This window comes from Rattus norvegicus, chromosome 1 (assembly GCF_021556685.1).
Source record: "Rattus norvegicus strain SHRSP/BbbUtx chromosome 1, alternate assembly SHRSP_T2T, whole genome shotgun sequence".
NCBI classification, from domain to species: Eukaryota; Metazoa; Chordata; class Mammalia; order Rodentia; family Muridae; genus Rattus; species Rattus norvegicus.
In genome coordinates, this window is record NC_141534.1 from 150,265,839 (window position 1) to 150,283,311 (window position 17,473).

At 40.1% G+C, this 17,473-nt stretch overlaps 1 protein-coding gene across 3 annotated transcripts in view; it reads right to left on the minus strand.

The window, feature by feature from the left end:
- The window catches only part of Cfap161 (cilia and flagella associated protein 161), a 39,534-nt gene that overhangs the window by 7,093 nt on the left and 14,968 nt on the right, over positions 1 to 17,473 (minus strand). For all 3 annotated transcript variants that reach the window (NM_001100581.1, XM_087558197.1, XM_087558188.1), the window contains 3 exons: positions 17,069 to 17,158; positions 16,309 to 16,544; positions 15,235 to 15,325 (listed from right to left, as the gene is read on the minus strand). In NM_001100581.1, the coding sequence (NP_001094051.1) occupies positions 15,235 to 15,325; positions 16,309 to 16,544; positions 17,069 to 17,158 (417 nt within the window). The remainder of the gene's footprint in view (positions 1 to 15,234; positions 15,326 to 16,308; positions 16,545 to 17,068; positions 17,159 to 17,473) is intronic.

Genomic DNA, 17,473 nt, shown 5'->3' on the forward strand with positions numbered 1-17,473 from the left:
TAAGAAGGTGACTTCAAGCCCTCAGGACAGACGAACAGAGGAACAGTCTGGAACAGGATCTTTCCCACTTCTGTCTTCACAAGGACCTAACCCTGTGCCAAGGCTCTCTGTGCCCAAATCCCCTCTGGGAAAGAACTGGTCTCCCAGGAGTGCTGACACAGAGGTGTACAGGAGGGTCAAGCCACTGTCAAAGACAGCAAGACCAGCTAACACCAAAGATAATCAGATGGTGAGAGGCAAGTGCAAGAACCTAAGCAACAGAAACCAAGGCCACTTGGCATCATTAGAACCTAGTTGTCCCACCACAGCAAGTCCTAAATACCTCAACACACTGGAAAAAGCAAGATTCTGATTTAAAATCACATCTCATGATGATGTTCGAGGACTTTAGAAGGATATAAGTAACTCCCTTAAAGAAATACAGACAACATAGGTAAACAAGTAGAAGTCCTTAAAGAGGAAACAGAAAAATCCCTTAAAGAATTACAGGAAAATACAACCAAACAGGTGAGGAAATGAACAAAACCATCTAGGATCTAAAAGTGGAAATAGAAACCATAAAGAAATCCCAAAGAGAGACAACCCTGGAGATAGAAAACCTAGGGAAAAGATCAGGAGTCATAGAGGCAAGCATCATCAACCGTATACAAGAGATGGAAGATACCATAAAAAAAATTGATACAACAGTCAAAAAATGCAAAACACAAAAAGCTCCTAACCAAAAACATCCAGGAAATCAGCACACAATGAGAAGTTCAAACCTAAGGATAATAGGTATAGAAGAGAGTGAACACTCCGAACTTAAAGGGCCAGTAAATATCTTCAACAAAATTGTAGAAAAAAATCTTCCTTAACCTAAAGAAAGAGATGCCCATAGGCATACAAGAAGCCTACAGAACTCCAAATAGATTAGATCAGAAAAAAATTCCTCCCATCACATAATAGTCAAACACCAAATGCACAAAACAAAGAAAGAATATTAAAAGCAGTAAGGGGAAATGTCAAGTAACATATAAAGGCAGACCTATCAGAATTACACCAGACTTCTCAACAGAAACTATAAAAGCTGGAAGATCCTGGGCAGATGTCATATGGACCCTAAGAGAACACAAATGCCAGCCCAGGCTACTATATGCAGCAAAACTCTCAATTAACATAGATAGAGAAAACAAGATATTCCATGACAAAAACAAATTTACACAATATATTTCCACAGGTCCAGCCCTACAAAGGATAATAGATAGAAAACTCCAAAACAAGAAGAAAAACTACACCCTATAAAAAGCAAGAAAGTAATCTTTCAACCAACCCAAAATAAGAGAGCCACACAAACAAACATAACTCCACCTCTTAAAAAAAAAGAACTATACAAAGAATCAACAAAACCAGGAGCGAATTCTTTGAGAAAAACAACAAGATAGATAAACTCTTAGCCAAACTAACCAGATATTGGTCCCTAATATCTCTCACCATCGAAGGACTCAATTCCCCAATAAAAAGACATAGACTAACTGACTGGATACATAAACAGGGCCTAGCACTTTGCCGCATACAGGAAACACACCTCAGTGACAAAAACAGATAATACCTCAGAGCAAACGGCTGGGAAAATTTTTCCAAGCAAATGGTTCCAACAGACAAGCAGGAGTAGCCATTCTAATATCAAATAAAATCAACTTTCAACCAAAAGTTATCAAAAAAGATAAGAAAGGGAAATTCATACTCCTCAAAGGAAACTCCACCAAGATGAACTCTCAATTCTGATTATCTATGCTCCAAATGCAAGGGCACCCACATTTATAAAAGAAACTTTACTAAAGTTCAAAGCAAACACTGCACCTCACACAATTATAGTGGGAGACTTCAACACCCCACTCATCAGTGGACAGATCATGGAATCAGAAACTAAACAAAGACACAGTGAAACAAACAGAAGTTCTGAACCAAATGGATTAAACAGATATCTATAGAACATTTTATCCTAAAACAAAAGGATATATCTTCTTCTCAGCACCTCATGGAACCTTCTCCAAAATTAACCATAAAATTGGTCACAAAACAGGCCTCAACATATACAAGAATATAGAAATAATCCCATACATCCTATCAGATCACCATATTGAAGCCTGGTCTTCAATAACAACAAAAATGACAGGAAACCCACATATACATGGAAGTTAAACAACACTCTACTCAATGATAATTTGATTAAGGAAGAAATAAAAAGAGAAATTAAAGACTTCTTAGAATGTAATGAAAATGAAGGCATAACATACCCAAACTTATAGGGCACAATGAAAGCAGTGATAAGAGGAAAACTCATAGCTCTGAGTGCCTCAATAAAGAAACTTGGGAGAGCATACGCTAGAACTTCACAGCACATCTGAAAATCCTAAAACAAAAAGAAGTAAATACACCCAAGACAAGTAGATAGCAGGAAATAATCAAACTCAGGTCTGAAATCAACCAAGTAGAAACAAAAAGAACTATACAAAGAATCAACAAAACCAGGAGCGAATTCTTTGAGAAAAACAACAAGATAGATAAACTCTTAGCCAAACTAACCAGAGGGCACAAAGACAGTATTCTAATTAACAAAATCAGAAATGAAAAGGGAGACATAACAACAGAAACTGAGGAAATTTAAAAAAAAGCATCAGATCCTACTACAAAAGTCTATACTCAACAAAACTGGAAAATCTGAAGGATATGGACAATTTCTAAACAGATGCCAGGTAACAAAGTTAAATCAGGATCAGATAAGCAATCTAAACAGTCCCATGACCCCTAAAGAAATAGAAGCAGTCATTAAAAGTCTCCCAACCAAAAAAGCCCAGAACCAGATGGGTTTAGTGCAGAATTCTACCAGACATTCATAGAAGACATCATACCAATACTGTCCAAACTATTCCACAAAATAGAAACAGATTGAGCACTACCCAATTCATTCTATGAAGCCACAATTATGCTCATACCTAAACCACACAAAGACCCAACAAAGAAAGAGAACTTCTGAAAATTTTCATTTATGAATATCAATGCAAAACAAACTGGGCTTGGGGACTTAGCTCAGTGGTAGAGCACTTGGCTAGCAAGCACAAGGCCCTGGGTTCGGTCCCCAGCTCCGAAAAAAAAAAAAAAGAAAGAAAAAAGAAAAAGAAAGAGAAAGAGAGAGAGAGAAAGAAAAAGTCTCACAAACTGAATCCAGAAACACGTCTAAATGGTCATCAATCACGATTCAAGTAGGCTTCATCCCAGGGATGTGGGGGATGGTTCAATATATGAAAATCTATCAAATTCAACTATATAAGCAAACTCAAAGAAAAAATCCACATGACCACTTCATTACATGTTGAGAAAGCATTTGACAAAATTCAACAGCCCTTCATGATAAAAGTCTTGGAAAGATCAGGAATTCAAGGCCCATAACTAAAAATAGTAAAAGGAATATACAGCAAACCAGTAGCCAACATCAAACTAAATGGAGAGAAACTTGAAGCAATCCAACTAAAATCAGGGACTAGACAAGGCTGCCCACTCTCTCCCTACCTATTCAATATAGTACAGGAAGTCCTAGCCAGAGGAGGTCAAAGAGACACAAATGGGAAAGGAAGAAGTCAAAATATCACTAGTTGCAGATGATATGATAGTATACTTAAGTGAACACAAAATTTCACCAGAGAATTCCTAAACCTGAAAAACTTCAGCAAAGTGTCGGGGTATAAAATTAACTCAAACAAATCAGTAGCCTTCCTCTACTCAAAGGATAAACAAGCTGAGAAAGAAATTAGGGAAATGACACCCTTCACAATAGTCACAAATAATATAAAATACTTTGGTGTGACTATAACCAAGAAAGTGAAAGATCTGTATGACAAGAACTTCAAGTTTCTGAAGCAAGAAATCGAAGAAGACCTCAGAAGATGGAAAGATCTCCTATGTTCACAAATTGGCAGGATTAATAAAGTAAAAATGGCCATCTTGCCAAAGGCAATCTACAGATTCAATGCAATCTCCATCAAAATTCTAATTCAATTATCCATAGAGTTAGAAAGAACAATTTGCAGATTCATTTGAAATAACAAAAAAACAAGAATAGTGAAAACTATCCTCAACAATAAAAGAACTTTTGGGAAAATAACCAATCCTGACCTCAAGCAGTATTACAAAGCAATAGTGATAAGAACTGTATGGTATTGGTACAGAGACAGGCAGATAGATCAGTGGAATAGAATTGAACACCCAGAAATGAGCCCACATACCTGTGGTCACTTGATCTTTGACAAAGGAACTAAAATCATCCAGTGGAAAAAAGACAGCATTTTCAGCAAATGGTGCTGGTTCAACTGAAGGTCAGTATGTAGAAGAATGCAAATTGATACATTCTTATCTCCTTGTACAAAGCTCAAGTCCAAGTGGATCAAGGAAGGACCTCCATAAAAAACTAGATACACTGAAACTAATAGAAGAGAAAGCGGGGGATACCCTTAATCACATGGGCACAGAGGAAAATTTCCTGAACAGAACACCAATGGTTTATGCTCTAATATCAAAATGAACAAATAGGACCTCATAAAATTGCAAAGCTTCTGTAAGGCAAAGGACACTGTCAATAGGACAAAATGGCAACCAACAGATTGGAAAAAGATCTTAGCCAATCCTCCATCCCATAGAGAACTAATATCCAATATATACAAAGAACTCAAGAACTCCAGAGAATCAAATAACTCTTAAAAAATGGGCTACAGAGCTAAGCAAAGAATTCTCAACTGAGGAATACCAAATGGCTGAGAAATGCCCAAAGAAATGTTCAGCATCCTTAGTCATCTGGGAAATACAAATCAAAGCAACTCTGAGATTCTGCCTCACACCAGTCAGAATGTCTAAAATCAAAAACTCAGCAGATGCTGGTGAAGATGTGGAGAAAGAGGAACACTCCTCTATTGCTGCTGGAATTGCAAACTAGTATAACCACTCTGGAAATCAGTCTGGTGGCTCTTTAGAAAAGTAGACATAGTACTATCTGAGGACTAAGCTATACCACTCCTGGGCATATACCTAAAAAATGCTCCAACATATAACAGGACACATGCTCCTCTATGTTCATAGCAGCCTTATTTATAGCCAGAAGCTGGAAAGAACCCAGATGCCCTTCAACAGAGAAGGATACAGAAAACGTTGTACCTCCACACAATTGAGTGCTACTCAGCTATTAAAAACAATGAGTTTGGGGTTGGGGATTTAGCTCAGTGGTAGAGCGCTTGCCTAGGAAGCGCAAGGCCTTGGGTTCGGTCCCCAGCTCCGAAAAAAAAGAAAAAAAAAGCAAAAAAAAAAAAAATAAGTTCATGAAATTCTTAGGCAAATAGATGGAACTAGAAAATATCATCCTGAGTGAGGTAACCCAATCACAAAAGATGGTATGCACTCACTGATAAGTGAATACTAGCCCAAAAGTTCGGAATACCTAAGATACAATTCATAGACCACATGTACCTCAAAAAGAAGGAAGATCAAACTGGATACTTCAGTCCTTCTTGGAAGGGGGAACAGAAATACTCACAGGAGGAAATATGGAGACAAAATATGGAGCAGAAGAAATAGCCAACAAGAGTCTGCTCCACCTGCGAATCCATCCCATATACAGCCACCAAACCCAGATCATAATTCAGACGCCAAGAAGTGCATGCTGACAGGAGCCTGATATAACTGTCTCCTGTAAGGCTCTGCCAAAGTCTAACGAATACACAGGTGATGTTCACAGCCAACCGCTGAACGTAGAACAGGGTCCCCAATGGAGGAATTAGAGAAAGGACTGAAGGAGCTAACAGGGTTTGCAACCCCATAAGAACAACAACAATATCAATCAACCAGATGCCCACCCCACCCCCAGAGCTCTTTGGGAATAAACCTCCATTTAAAGAGCACACAGGGATGGACCCATGGCTCCAGCCACATATGTAGCAAAGGATGGCCTTGTCTGGCATCAGTGGGAGGAGAGGCTCTCGGTCCTGTGAAGACTTGATGCCCCAGAGTTGGGGAATGTCAGAGGCAGGGAAGTGGGAGGGACTAGGTGGGTGGGTAGGAGAATACTTTCATAGAAACAGGGGAATGGGATAGGGAACTTCTGGATGGGAAACCAGGAAAGGTATATCAATTTAAATGTAAATAAAAATATCCAATAAAATAAAATCTTTCTTTTTTTTTCCTCCATCTTTATTAACTTGGGCATTTCTTATTTGCATTTCGATTGTTATTCCCTTTCCCGGTTTCCAGGCCAACATTGCCCTAACACCTCCCCCCTCCGCTTCTATATGGGTGTTCCCCTCCCTGTCCTCCCCCCATTACCGCCCTCCCCCCCACCAATCACATTCACTGGGGGTTCAGTCTTGGCAGGACCAAGGGCTTCCCCTTCCACTGGTGCTCTTACTAGGCTATTCATTGTTACCTATGAGGTTGGAGCCCAGGGCCAGTCCATGTATAGTCTTTGGGTAGTGGCTTAGTCCCTAGAAGCTCTGGTTGGTTGGCATTGTTGTTTATATGTGGTCTCAAACCCCTTCAAGCTCTTTCAGTCCTTTCTCTGATTTCCTTCAACGGGGGTCCTGTTCTCAGTTCAGTGGTTTGCTGCTGGCATTCGCCTCTGTATTTGCTGTATTCTGGCTGTGTCTCTCAGGAGAGATCTACATCTGGTTCCTGTCAGCCTGCACTTCTAGATAAGATGGATTATCTTTCAAAAGGCAAATAAGTAAACCCAAATCTATACAGAGGCAAAGAACACATGGTTCTCAGGGCAAAAGATTGAGGAAGGTGGAGAGAGGAAGGAAAAGTGAGAATATAGGAGGGGTGGGGCAAAGTTACAGAGAAAGGTACAGGTACTGCAACAATCAAATACCCTTTCCTGTTTGCCTCTTTGTTCAAATTAGTAAAGGTTACTCTATGACATTTGTCACACTTTATGTACTGCTGTTGAGAATACCGATTGGTGCAATCAATTTAAAAAGAACCAGTTACATACTATCTTTAAAAACAAAACACAGGTTGCCGCCTTCACAGGGAGTTCAAAAGCAGTCCCCCACGAGCAACTTCAGCCACGGGACCACAGGTAGGACCAACTTTTCTGCTCCAAGTGACCTGCCTGGACGACTCAGGACACAGGCCCACAGGAACAGCTGAAAACCAGTAGACAGGGAAGACTACAAGCCCGAAAGCAGAACACTCTGTTCCCATAACTGGCTGAAGGAAAACAGGAAACCAGGACTACAGCACTCCTGACACACAGGCCTACAGGACAGTCTAGCCACTGTCAGAAATAGCAGAACAAAGTAACACCAGAGACAATTTGATGGCAACAGGCAAGCACAGGAACCCAAGCAACAGAAACCAAGACTACATGGCATCATCAGAGCCAAATTCTCGACCAAAGCAAACACTGAATATCCAAACATACCAGAAAAGCAAGATCTAGATTTAAAATCATATTTGGTCATGGTGCTGGAGGACTTCAAGAAAGACATGAAGAACTCCCTTAGAGAAATGCAGGAAAACATAAACAAGTAGAAGCCTATAGAGAGGAATCACGAAAATCCCTGAAAGAATTCCAGGAAAACACAATCAAACAGTTGAAGGAATTAAAAATGGAAATAGAAGCAATGAAGAAAGAACACAGGGAAACAACCCTGGATTTAGGAAAACAAAGGAAGAGACAAGGAGCCATTGATACAAGCATCACCAACAGAATACAAGAGATAGAAGATAGAATCTCAGGAGCAGAAGATTCCATAGAAATCATTGACACAACTGTCAAAGATGATGTAAAACGGAAAAAGCTACTAGTCCAAAACATACAGGAAATCCAGTACTCAATGAGAAGATCAAACCTAAGGATAATAGGGATAGAAGAGAGTGAAGACACCCAGCTCAAAGGACCAGTAAATATCTTCAACAAAATTATAGAAGAAAACTTCCCTAACCTAAAGAAAGAGATGCCCATAAACATACAAGAAGCCTACAGAACTCCAAATAGATTGGACCAGAAAAGAATCTCCTCCATCACATAATAGTCAAAACACCAAATGCACAAAATAAAGAAAGAATATTAAAAGCAGTAAGGGAAAAAGGTCAAGTAACATATAAAGGCAGACCTATCAGAATCACACCAGACTTCTCTCCAGAGACTGTGAAAGCCAGATGATCCTGGACAGATGTCATACAGACCCTAAGAGAACACAAATACCAGCCCAGGTTACTGTATCCTGCAAAACTCTCAATTAACATAGATGGAGAAACCAAGATATTCCATGACAAAACCAAATTTACACAATATCTTTCTACAAATCCAGTGCTACAAAGGATAATAAATGGTAAAGTCCAACATAAGGAGGCAAGCTACACCCTAGAAAAAGCAAGAAACCAATTGTCTTGGCAACAAAACAAAGAGAAGAAAAGCACATAAACATAACTTCACATCCAAATATGAATATAACAGGAAGCAATAATCACTATTCCTTAATATCTCTCAACATCAATGGTATCAACTCCCCAATAAAAGACATAGATTAACAAACTGGATATGCAATGAGGACCCTGCATTCTGCTGCCTACAGGAAACACACCTCAGAGACAAAGACAGAAACTAACTCAGAGTGAAAGGCTGGAAAACAACTTTCCAAGCAAATGGTCTGAAGAAGCAAGCTGGAGTAGCCATTCTAATATCGAATAAAATCGATTTTCAACTAAAAGTCATCAAAAAAGATAGGGAAGGACACTTCATATTCATCAAAGGAAAAATCCACCAAGATGAACTCTCAATCCTAAATATCTATGCCCCAAATACAAGGGCACCTACATACGTAAAAGAAACCTTACTAAAGCTCAAAACACACATTACACCTCACACAATAATAGTAGGAGATTTCAACACCCCACTCTCATCAATGGACAGATCATGGAAACAGAAATTAAACAGAGATGTAGACAGACTAAGAGAAGTCATGAGCCAAATGGACTTAACGGATATTTATAGAACATTCTATCCTAAAGCAAAAGGATATACATTCTTCTCATCACCTAATGGTACTTTCTCCAAAGTTGACCTTACAATTGGTCATAAAACAGGCCTCAACAGATACAGAAAGATAGAAATAATCCCATGCATCCTATCAGACCACCACGAGCTAAAGCTGGCCTTCAATAACAATAAGGGAAGAACGTCCACATATACGTGGAAGTTGAACAATGCTCTACTCAATGATAACCTGGTCAAGGAAGAAATAAAGAAAGAATTAAAGACTTCTTAGAATTTAATGAAAATGAAGGTACAACATATCCAAACTTATGGGACACAATGAAAGCTGTGATAAGAGGAAAACTCATAGCTCTGAGTGCCTGCAGAAAGAAACAGGAAAGAGCATATGTCACCAGCTTGACAACACACCTAAAATCTCTAGAACAAAAAGAAGCAAATACACCCAGGAGGAGTAGAAGGTAGGAAATAATCAAACTCAGAGCTGAAATCAACCAAGTAGAAACAAAAAGGACCATAGAAAGAATCAACAGAACCAAAAGTTGGTTCTTTGAGAAAATCAACAAGATAGATAAACCAGATAGCCAGACTAACGAGAGGACACAGAGAGTGCGTCCAAATTAACAAAATCAGAAATGAAAAGGGAGACATAACTACAGAACCAGAGGAAATTCAAAAAATCATCAGATCCTACTACAAAAGCCTATATTCAACAAAACTTGAAAATCTTCAGGAAATGGACAATTTCCTAGACAGATACCAGGTACAAAAGTTAAATCAGGAACAGATAAATTATTTAAACAACCCCTTAACTCCTAATGAAATAGATGCAGTCATTAAAGGTCTCCCAACCAAAAAGAGCCCAGTCCAGATGGGTTTAGTGCAGAATTCTATCAGACCTTCATAGAAGACCTCATACCAATATTATCCAAACTATTCCACAAAATTGAAACAGAAGGAGCACTACCGAATTCCTTCTATGAAGCCACAATTACTCTTATACCTAAACCACACAAAGACACAACAAAGAAAGAGAACTTCAGACCAATTTCCCTTATGAATATCGATGCAAAAATACTCAATAAAATTCTGGCGAACCGAATCCAAGAGCACATCAAAACAATCATCCACCATGATCAAGTAGGCTTCATCCCAGGCACGCAGGGATGGTTTAATATACAGAAAACCATCAACGTGATCCATTATATAAACAAACTGAAAGAACAAAACCACATGATCATTTCATTAGATGCTGAGAAAGCATTTGACAAAATTCAACACCCCTTCATGATAAAATTCCTGGAAAGAATAGGAATTCAAGGCCCATATGTAAACATAGTAAAAGCCATATACAGCAAACCAGTTGCTAACATTAAACTAAATGGAGAGAAACTTGAAGCAATCCCACTAAAATCAGGGACTAGACAAGGCTGCCCACTCTCTCCCTACTTATTCAATATAGTTCTTGAACTTCTAGCCACAGCAATCAGACAACAAAAGGAGATCAAGGGGATACGGTTTGGAAAAGAAGAAGTCAAAATATCACTATTTGCACATGATATGATAGTATATTTAAGTGATCCCAAAAGTTCCACCAGAGAACTACTAAAGCTGATAAACACCTTCAGCAAAGTGGCTGTGTATAAAATTAACTCAAATAAATCAGTAGCCTTCCTCTACACAAAAGAGAAACAAGCCAAGAAAGAAATTAGGGAAATGACACCCTTCATAATAGTCCCAAATAATATAAAATACCTCGGTGTGTCTTTAACCAAGCAAGTAAAAGATCTGTACAATAAGACCTTCAAGCTCTGAAGAAAGAAATTGAAGAAGACCCCAGAAGATGGAAAGATCTCCCATGCTCATGGATTGGCAGGATTAATATAGTAAAAATGGCCATTTTACCAAAAGCGATCTACAGATTCAATGCAATCCCCATCAAAATACCAATCCAATTCTTCAGGGAGTTAGACAAAACAATTTCCAAATTCATCTGGAATAACAAAAAACCCCAGGATAGCTAAAGCTATCCTCAACAATAAAAGGACTTCAGGGGGAATCACTATCCCTGAACTCAAGCAGTATTACAGAGTAATGGTGATAAAAAACTGCATGGTATTGGTACAGAGACAGACAGATAGACCAGTGGAATAGAATTGAAGACCCAGAAATGAACCCACACACCTATGGTCACTTGATTTTTGACAAAGGAGCCAAAACCCTCCAATGGAAAAAAAGATAGCATTTTCAGCAAATGGTGCTGGTTCAACTGGAGGTCAACATGTAGAAGAATGCAGATCGATCCATGATTATGACCCTTGGACTTGTTAAGTCCAAGTGAATCAAGGACCTCCACATCAAACCAGATACACTCAAACTAATACAAGAAAAAGTGGGGAAGCATCTCGAACACATGGGCACTGGAGAAAATTTCCTGAACAAAACGCCAATGGCTTATAGTCTAAGATCAAGAATCGACAAATGGGATCTCATAAAACTGCAAAGCTTCTCTAAGGTAAAGGAAACTGTGGTTAGGATAAAACGGCAACCAACAGATTGGGAAAAGATCTTTACCAATCCTACAACAGATAGAGGGCTTATATCCAAAATGTATATACAAAGAACTCAAGAAGTTAGACTGCAGGGAGACAAATAACCCTACTAAAAATTGGAGTTCAGAGCTAAACAAAGAATTCACAGCTGAGGAATGCTGAATGGCTGAGAAACACCTAAAGAAATGTTCAACATCTTTAGTTATAAGGGAAATGCAAATCAAAACAACCCTGAGATTTCACCTCACACCAGTAAGAATGGCTAAGATCAAAAAACTCAGGTGACAGCAAATGCTCGAGAGGATGTGGAGAAAGAGGAACACTCCTCCATTGTTGGTGGGATTGCAGACTGGTACAACCATTCTGGAAATCAATCTGGAGGTTCCTCAGAAAATTGGACACTGAACTACCTGAGGACCCAGCTATACCTCTCTTGGGCATATACCCAAAAGATGCCACAACATATAAAAAAGACACGTGCTCCACTATGTTCATTGCAGCCTTATTTATAATAGCCAGAAGCTGGAAAGAACCCAGATGCCCTTCAACAGAGGAATGGATACAGAAAATGTGGTACATCTACACAATGGAATATTACTCAGCTATCAAAAACAGTGACTTTATGAAATTCATAGGCAAATAGATGGAACTGGGAAATATCATCCTGAGTGAGGTAACCCAATCACAGAAAAACATACATGGTATGCACTCATTGATAAGTGGCTATTAGCTCAAATGCTTGAATTACCCTAGATGCACAGAACACATAAAACTCAAGAGGGATGACCAAAATGTGAATGCTTCACTCCTTCTTTAAAAGGGGAACAAGAATACCCTTGGCAGGGAATAGGGAGGCAAAGTTTAAAACAGAGGCCGAAGGAACACCCATTCAGAGCCTGCCCCACATGTGGCCCATACATATACAGCCACCCAATTAGATAAGATGGATAAAGCAAAGAAGTGCAGGCTGACAGGAGCCGGATATAGATCTCTCCTGCGAGACACAGCCAGAATACAGCAAATACATAGGCAAATGCCAGCAGCAAACCACTGAACTGAGAACGGGACCCCCATTGAAAGAATCAGAGAAAGGACTGGAAGAGCTTGAACAGGCTCGAGACCCCATATGAACAACAATGCCAACCAACCAGAGCTTCCAGGGACTAAGTCACTACCCAAAGACTATACATGGACTGACCCTGGGCTCCAACTGCATAGGTAACAATGAATAGCCTAGTAAGAGCACCAGTGGAAGGGGAAACCCTTGGTCCTGCCAAGACTGAACCCCCAGTGAACATGATTGTTTGGGGGAGGGCAGTAATGGAGGGAGGATGGGGAGGAGGAGGAGTTAGGGGGATGTTGGCCCGGAAACCAGGAAAGGGAATAACAATCGAAATGTAAATAAGAAATACTCAAGTTAATAAAGATAAAAAATAAAATAATATAAAATAAAAACAAAACAGGATCTCACTCTGCAACATAGATGGGCTTGGAACTTACAGCAATCCTGCTTCAGCACCCTGAGTGCTGAAATTAATAGGTGTGTGTCACCATATCCAGCTTTCAATACTTCTAATTATAATCACATTCTTGATATCAGTAATTCTATGCCAAAAAAAATCTATTCTGAAGGTAGATAGAAGTTAGTGATAACTGGGAAGGGGGGGAAGCTTTGAGCATTTCCTCATAGATCCAGATGGAACCTTATATATGACATAAAAATAGTATAACAATCCCAATCTGTTAGGTACGGAGGCACACACCTGCAATCTCGGTACTCAGAAGGCTGAGGCAAGAAGAGCACCAGTTCAAGGCCAGCCTTAGCTGATTAGTCAGACAAATAGGGGGAGAGGGGAAAGAGGAGGGGAGGGGAAACAAGTACATTTGATTTCCTGAACATAAAATAAAGGCTTGGTAGCCATAGTACTGCCACACAGGAGTGTATATTAGGCTCTTCCTGAACATAATTGTGAAGCTGTGCTTTGAAAACACTGGAGTAGAAAGAACTCCGATGCTTATCATAGTCACACCCGACTTTTGTTATTTTTAAGAAGACATATAGAAAACCATAAATAGAAGAAGTCAAACGCTGGTGTGCTGATCTCTGGGTACAGCACTCCTGTCTTGGTGACTTAGTGTTTTAATTTTGCATCTAAACTCAGGCTGCAGGTAGATACCTATGCGTGGCATAAGTTGACTGACACTGTTGGTTTGTCTTTGTGGTACCAAAAAATGATGGTAAAATGTCACACCAGACAATACTAGAATCACCCATTTACTGAAATACGTTGGTGTTATTTTTCTCAACGTCAGCAAATTGTCACAAGAAGTAGCTCTTGGTGTTTTGATGGGGGTCTTATTTGGGCTCACACTTTAGAGAGTCTATCACTGAGGAGAAAACTTGGGAGTGGGAACAGCTTAGCACTATGGCAGTGCATGTGAGGCCCCTGATTACATCTCAATAGACCGGGGAGCAGAGAGGTTGGCCCAGAACCTAAGGCAGCTATAACCTATAAGACCTTTCCTTCCCTGAAAAGCACTTCCTCCAGCTTTCACAGGACCACTATCAGTTGAGAACTCAGTATTCAAACAAAGGAGCCTATAGGGACACATTTTGCATCCAAACCATAATAGTACATACATCCCTGCTCTGTCGTTTAGTAGCTTAACTTCTGTGTTCCCAGTGTCCTTGTCAGAGACTCACGTGAAAAGAGATTGAGTTAGTATGAAGCAATGGCGGCACTGCCTGCATGGTGCTCAAGTTTTGAGTACTCAGATGGTTAATTTACACAAATCCCTTTGACCCAGCTTCCACGTGAAATCCAAGCACATGCTTATCTGATTCTGTGTCTGTTGTGTTTTGTTGAGATAGGTCTCACTCTGTAGCCCAGGTGAGTCTCAAACCATGTCAATCCTCCAGACTCAACCTCTCAAGTCCTGGGCCTATAGGTGTGAGCCACTGCCCGGGCCTATTATACTCCATAATCTCCAAAGTATAGGAGGATTTTAGGAACTCAAACCTCCTGGCTTCTACATACTAATATTGTCCTTATTGCTTATTAGAAAAAAAGGATTTGCTAATCAAAAGTTTAAATTGAGGGGGTTGGGGATTTAGCTCAGTGGTAGAGCGCTTGCCTAGCAACCGCAAGGCCCTGGGTTCCGTCCCCAGCTCCGAAAAAAAGAAAAAAGAAAAAAGAAAAAAAAAAGTTTAAATTGCCAGAGTTGGGCTCAATGACCCATGCCTATAGTCCCAGATATTTGAGACACTGAGACAGGCAGGAAGGTCACTTTGAGTCTAGGAGTTCAAGATTAGTCTGGGCAATGTATATACCTTGTTAGTATTCATGGAAAATGGGAAATGTCAGTTAACCCAGTCGTTTAATTTGATGTTTAAAGTAGTATATAGATTTTTTTTTTTTACTTTTGACGGCTGTATTACATAAAAAAGACTTTTCTCTCTTCACTCCATAGCTTTTATGGATGGGGATGTTGTTGTTGTTTACAAAGGGGAAAAAAATCAGGTACAAAATGCCCACTGGAACCTACAGGCTGAATCCAGCAGAAACAGAGCCCTCATCTGCACGGTCCCTTCAATGGGTAGCTATTGGCCATCTTAGAAAACTAGACTGATAGGTGGCAGTAGGCACACAGGAGAAGACTCACCATCTTGCCTTCCAGTCCTGCTGGTATCCCCAGACAGAAGTCCTGCCCGTATACAACCACTTGGCCCACATTGCAGCTGTTAGCATTGTTACTAGAGGGTGAGAGCGACAGGAAAGCGTGAGGCCTACCTCATTCCCACACTTTTCTTGACTGTATATTCACATTCAGGACTAAATTAACAAAAGCTTCTCTTCCTTCTGTTTTGTTCACCCTGGCAAAGACCTCAGTCATCCCAGAAAACATCAGGAGAAGCCGATGAGAATCACTGGCTAGAATCCATCATCGAATTGTGCAACATTCATTGAAATATTCTTGCGCACCACCTTATACTTGTATCTTTATTTGGGAAAGTGCATGGATTTGGTTTTTGGTGTTTTGAGAGTCTCATATTGAAGCCCAGGCTAGCTTTGAACTTTCTCTGTAGCCCAAACTGACATGGAACTTTCAGGAAACCTCCTGTCTCAGCCTACTGGGAGTGCTGAAGTTACAGGTGTAAGCCACCACAGCCAGCTATAAAAATCTTTTTGTTTCAGCCTTAACATCTAGCTAGCATGCTATTCCCTGCCCTGCCCCACAGGTCAAACCCAGGGCCTCCCAACTCTGTAGACTTTGACCAGAAAGGACGAAAAATGCCATGTTAGCATAAGCCAAGGTCATGTGCGCTGACATTTTAAGACAGAGCCAAAGTTATACCTGTGCAGGCATTGAATACAATCTTCCCTCATAATTTTCCAGGGAGTAAAAATGATCATCAACTTTACCACAAACCATTTTTGTACTCAAGAAAAATTAAACAAAAGATGCAGACAACAGTTTCTATTCTTGTCACTGAAACATTGTCACAAAATCAACCAAGTGAAATCAGTAGTTTTGAATTGTGATTGTATGTCTCTAAGGGTCCTGTTGATCATTTTCAAAACTTCAAGTCAGTTTTAGTAGATGATTGATTAGGGTTCTAGAGACCCTCAGACATACAAGGCAAACACTTACTGACCAGTGTCTCCTCATCTCAGACTGTTTTCAAGCTACAAATCCAAGCATATAGTTCAGTCCTCTGAATCTGAGTGTCTCTACCTCAAAATGGTGAAGGTGTTCCTGCCTATCGGGGCGATGGTCGGCACAGCAGTCACACCACATGGTATCTCTAAGTCATCGTTAAGTTGTGCTTTAATTTCATCTGGGCTCATACACAGGCTCAGGTCTCCTCTCATAAACACGCCAGCTTCCTCCGTCAGGACATGGTCAGGATTCACAAGGATCACTTTGTCACCATAGTGGACATAGCCATCTTCAGATACCGAAAGCTGCAACTGCAATTTTAATAGAAATTTTCCAATAAGCTACTCAATTCCTTAGCCACTGAGGCCAAGGCCCCTCCCAGGTGTACCTCCTTTCCTTCTCAGACTAGCACCATCTCAGTAAGGCCCTCCCTTCCTCAGATCCTTGGTTAGTGTCCTTCAGGCTCCCCGTGACCCCAAACAAGATCATGTGAAGCTGTTGGACTCTGCATAGTATTCCACTGCCAAGTCATTCAACATTTGTTAAATGTGTTTTGCCCAGCAACTGAAAGTCACTTTACTTGTGAAAGCATTAATCCATCCCTTCATTGGAAAATGCAAACAATTAAGTAAACACAGTTAAGTACACAGAATTAAGGGCAGACTTCCCTTAATGTTTCTAAAATCTAGAAGAGTTCTAAACACTATACTTTTCAGATTAATTTTTTTAAAATCCAGTTTCCAAAACGGTTACTTGTTTATAGAAATTTTCTTTGCTTAACTCATACTTAACTAGACAGAATTTTTTTGAAATTGGGTTTGGAATTTAACATTACCGGTCTCAAAATGTGCTTCTTCAGTCTTCTGTTTCTCTGAATAAGAAGCTCTCCCTTTTCCCTCTTCTCTAAGAAGTGTCGCAAGCGCTCCTGGGGATGCAAAGACTGAGTGAACAGGAATCCGGGACAGAGCTGTTGAGGAGCAGATACTGAGAACATTTCCCTCAGGAGCACCCCGAGTTCAAAGACAGTTTAAGAACACAAAAGGAAACGTGATCCCTATAGGGATGGCAGAAATGTCAGCAGCATGTCACCGTAGTATCTGGGGGCGGGGAGTATGGGGGAGCGAGGGGAGGGGGATGAGAAGAGAAACTCAGGAAGAAAAAAAGGCCAGGGCCCCTTTGCGTATCTCATCCAGAATCAATCAGAAGTAGTAGGTATATAGGAAACCAGCAGACTCTACAG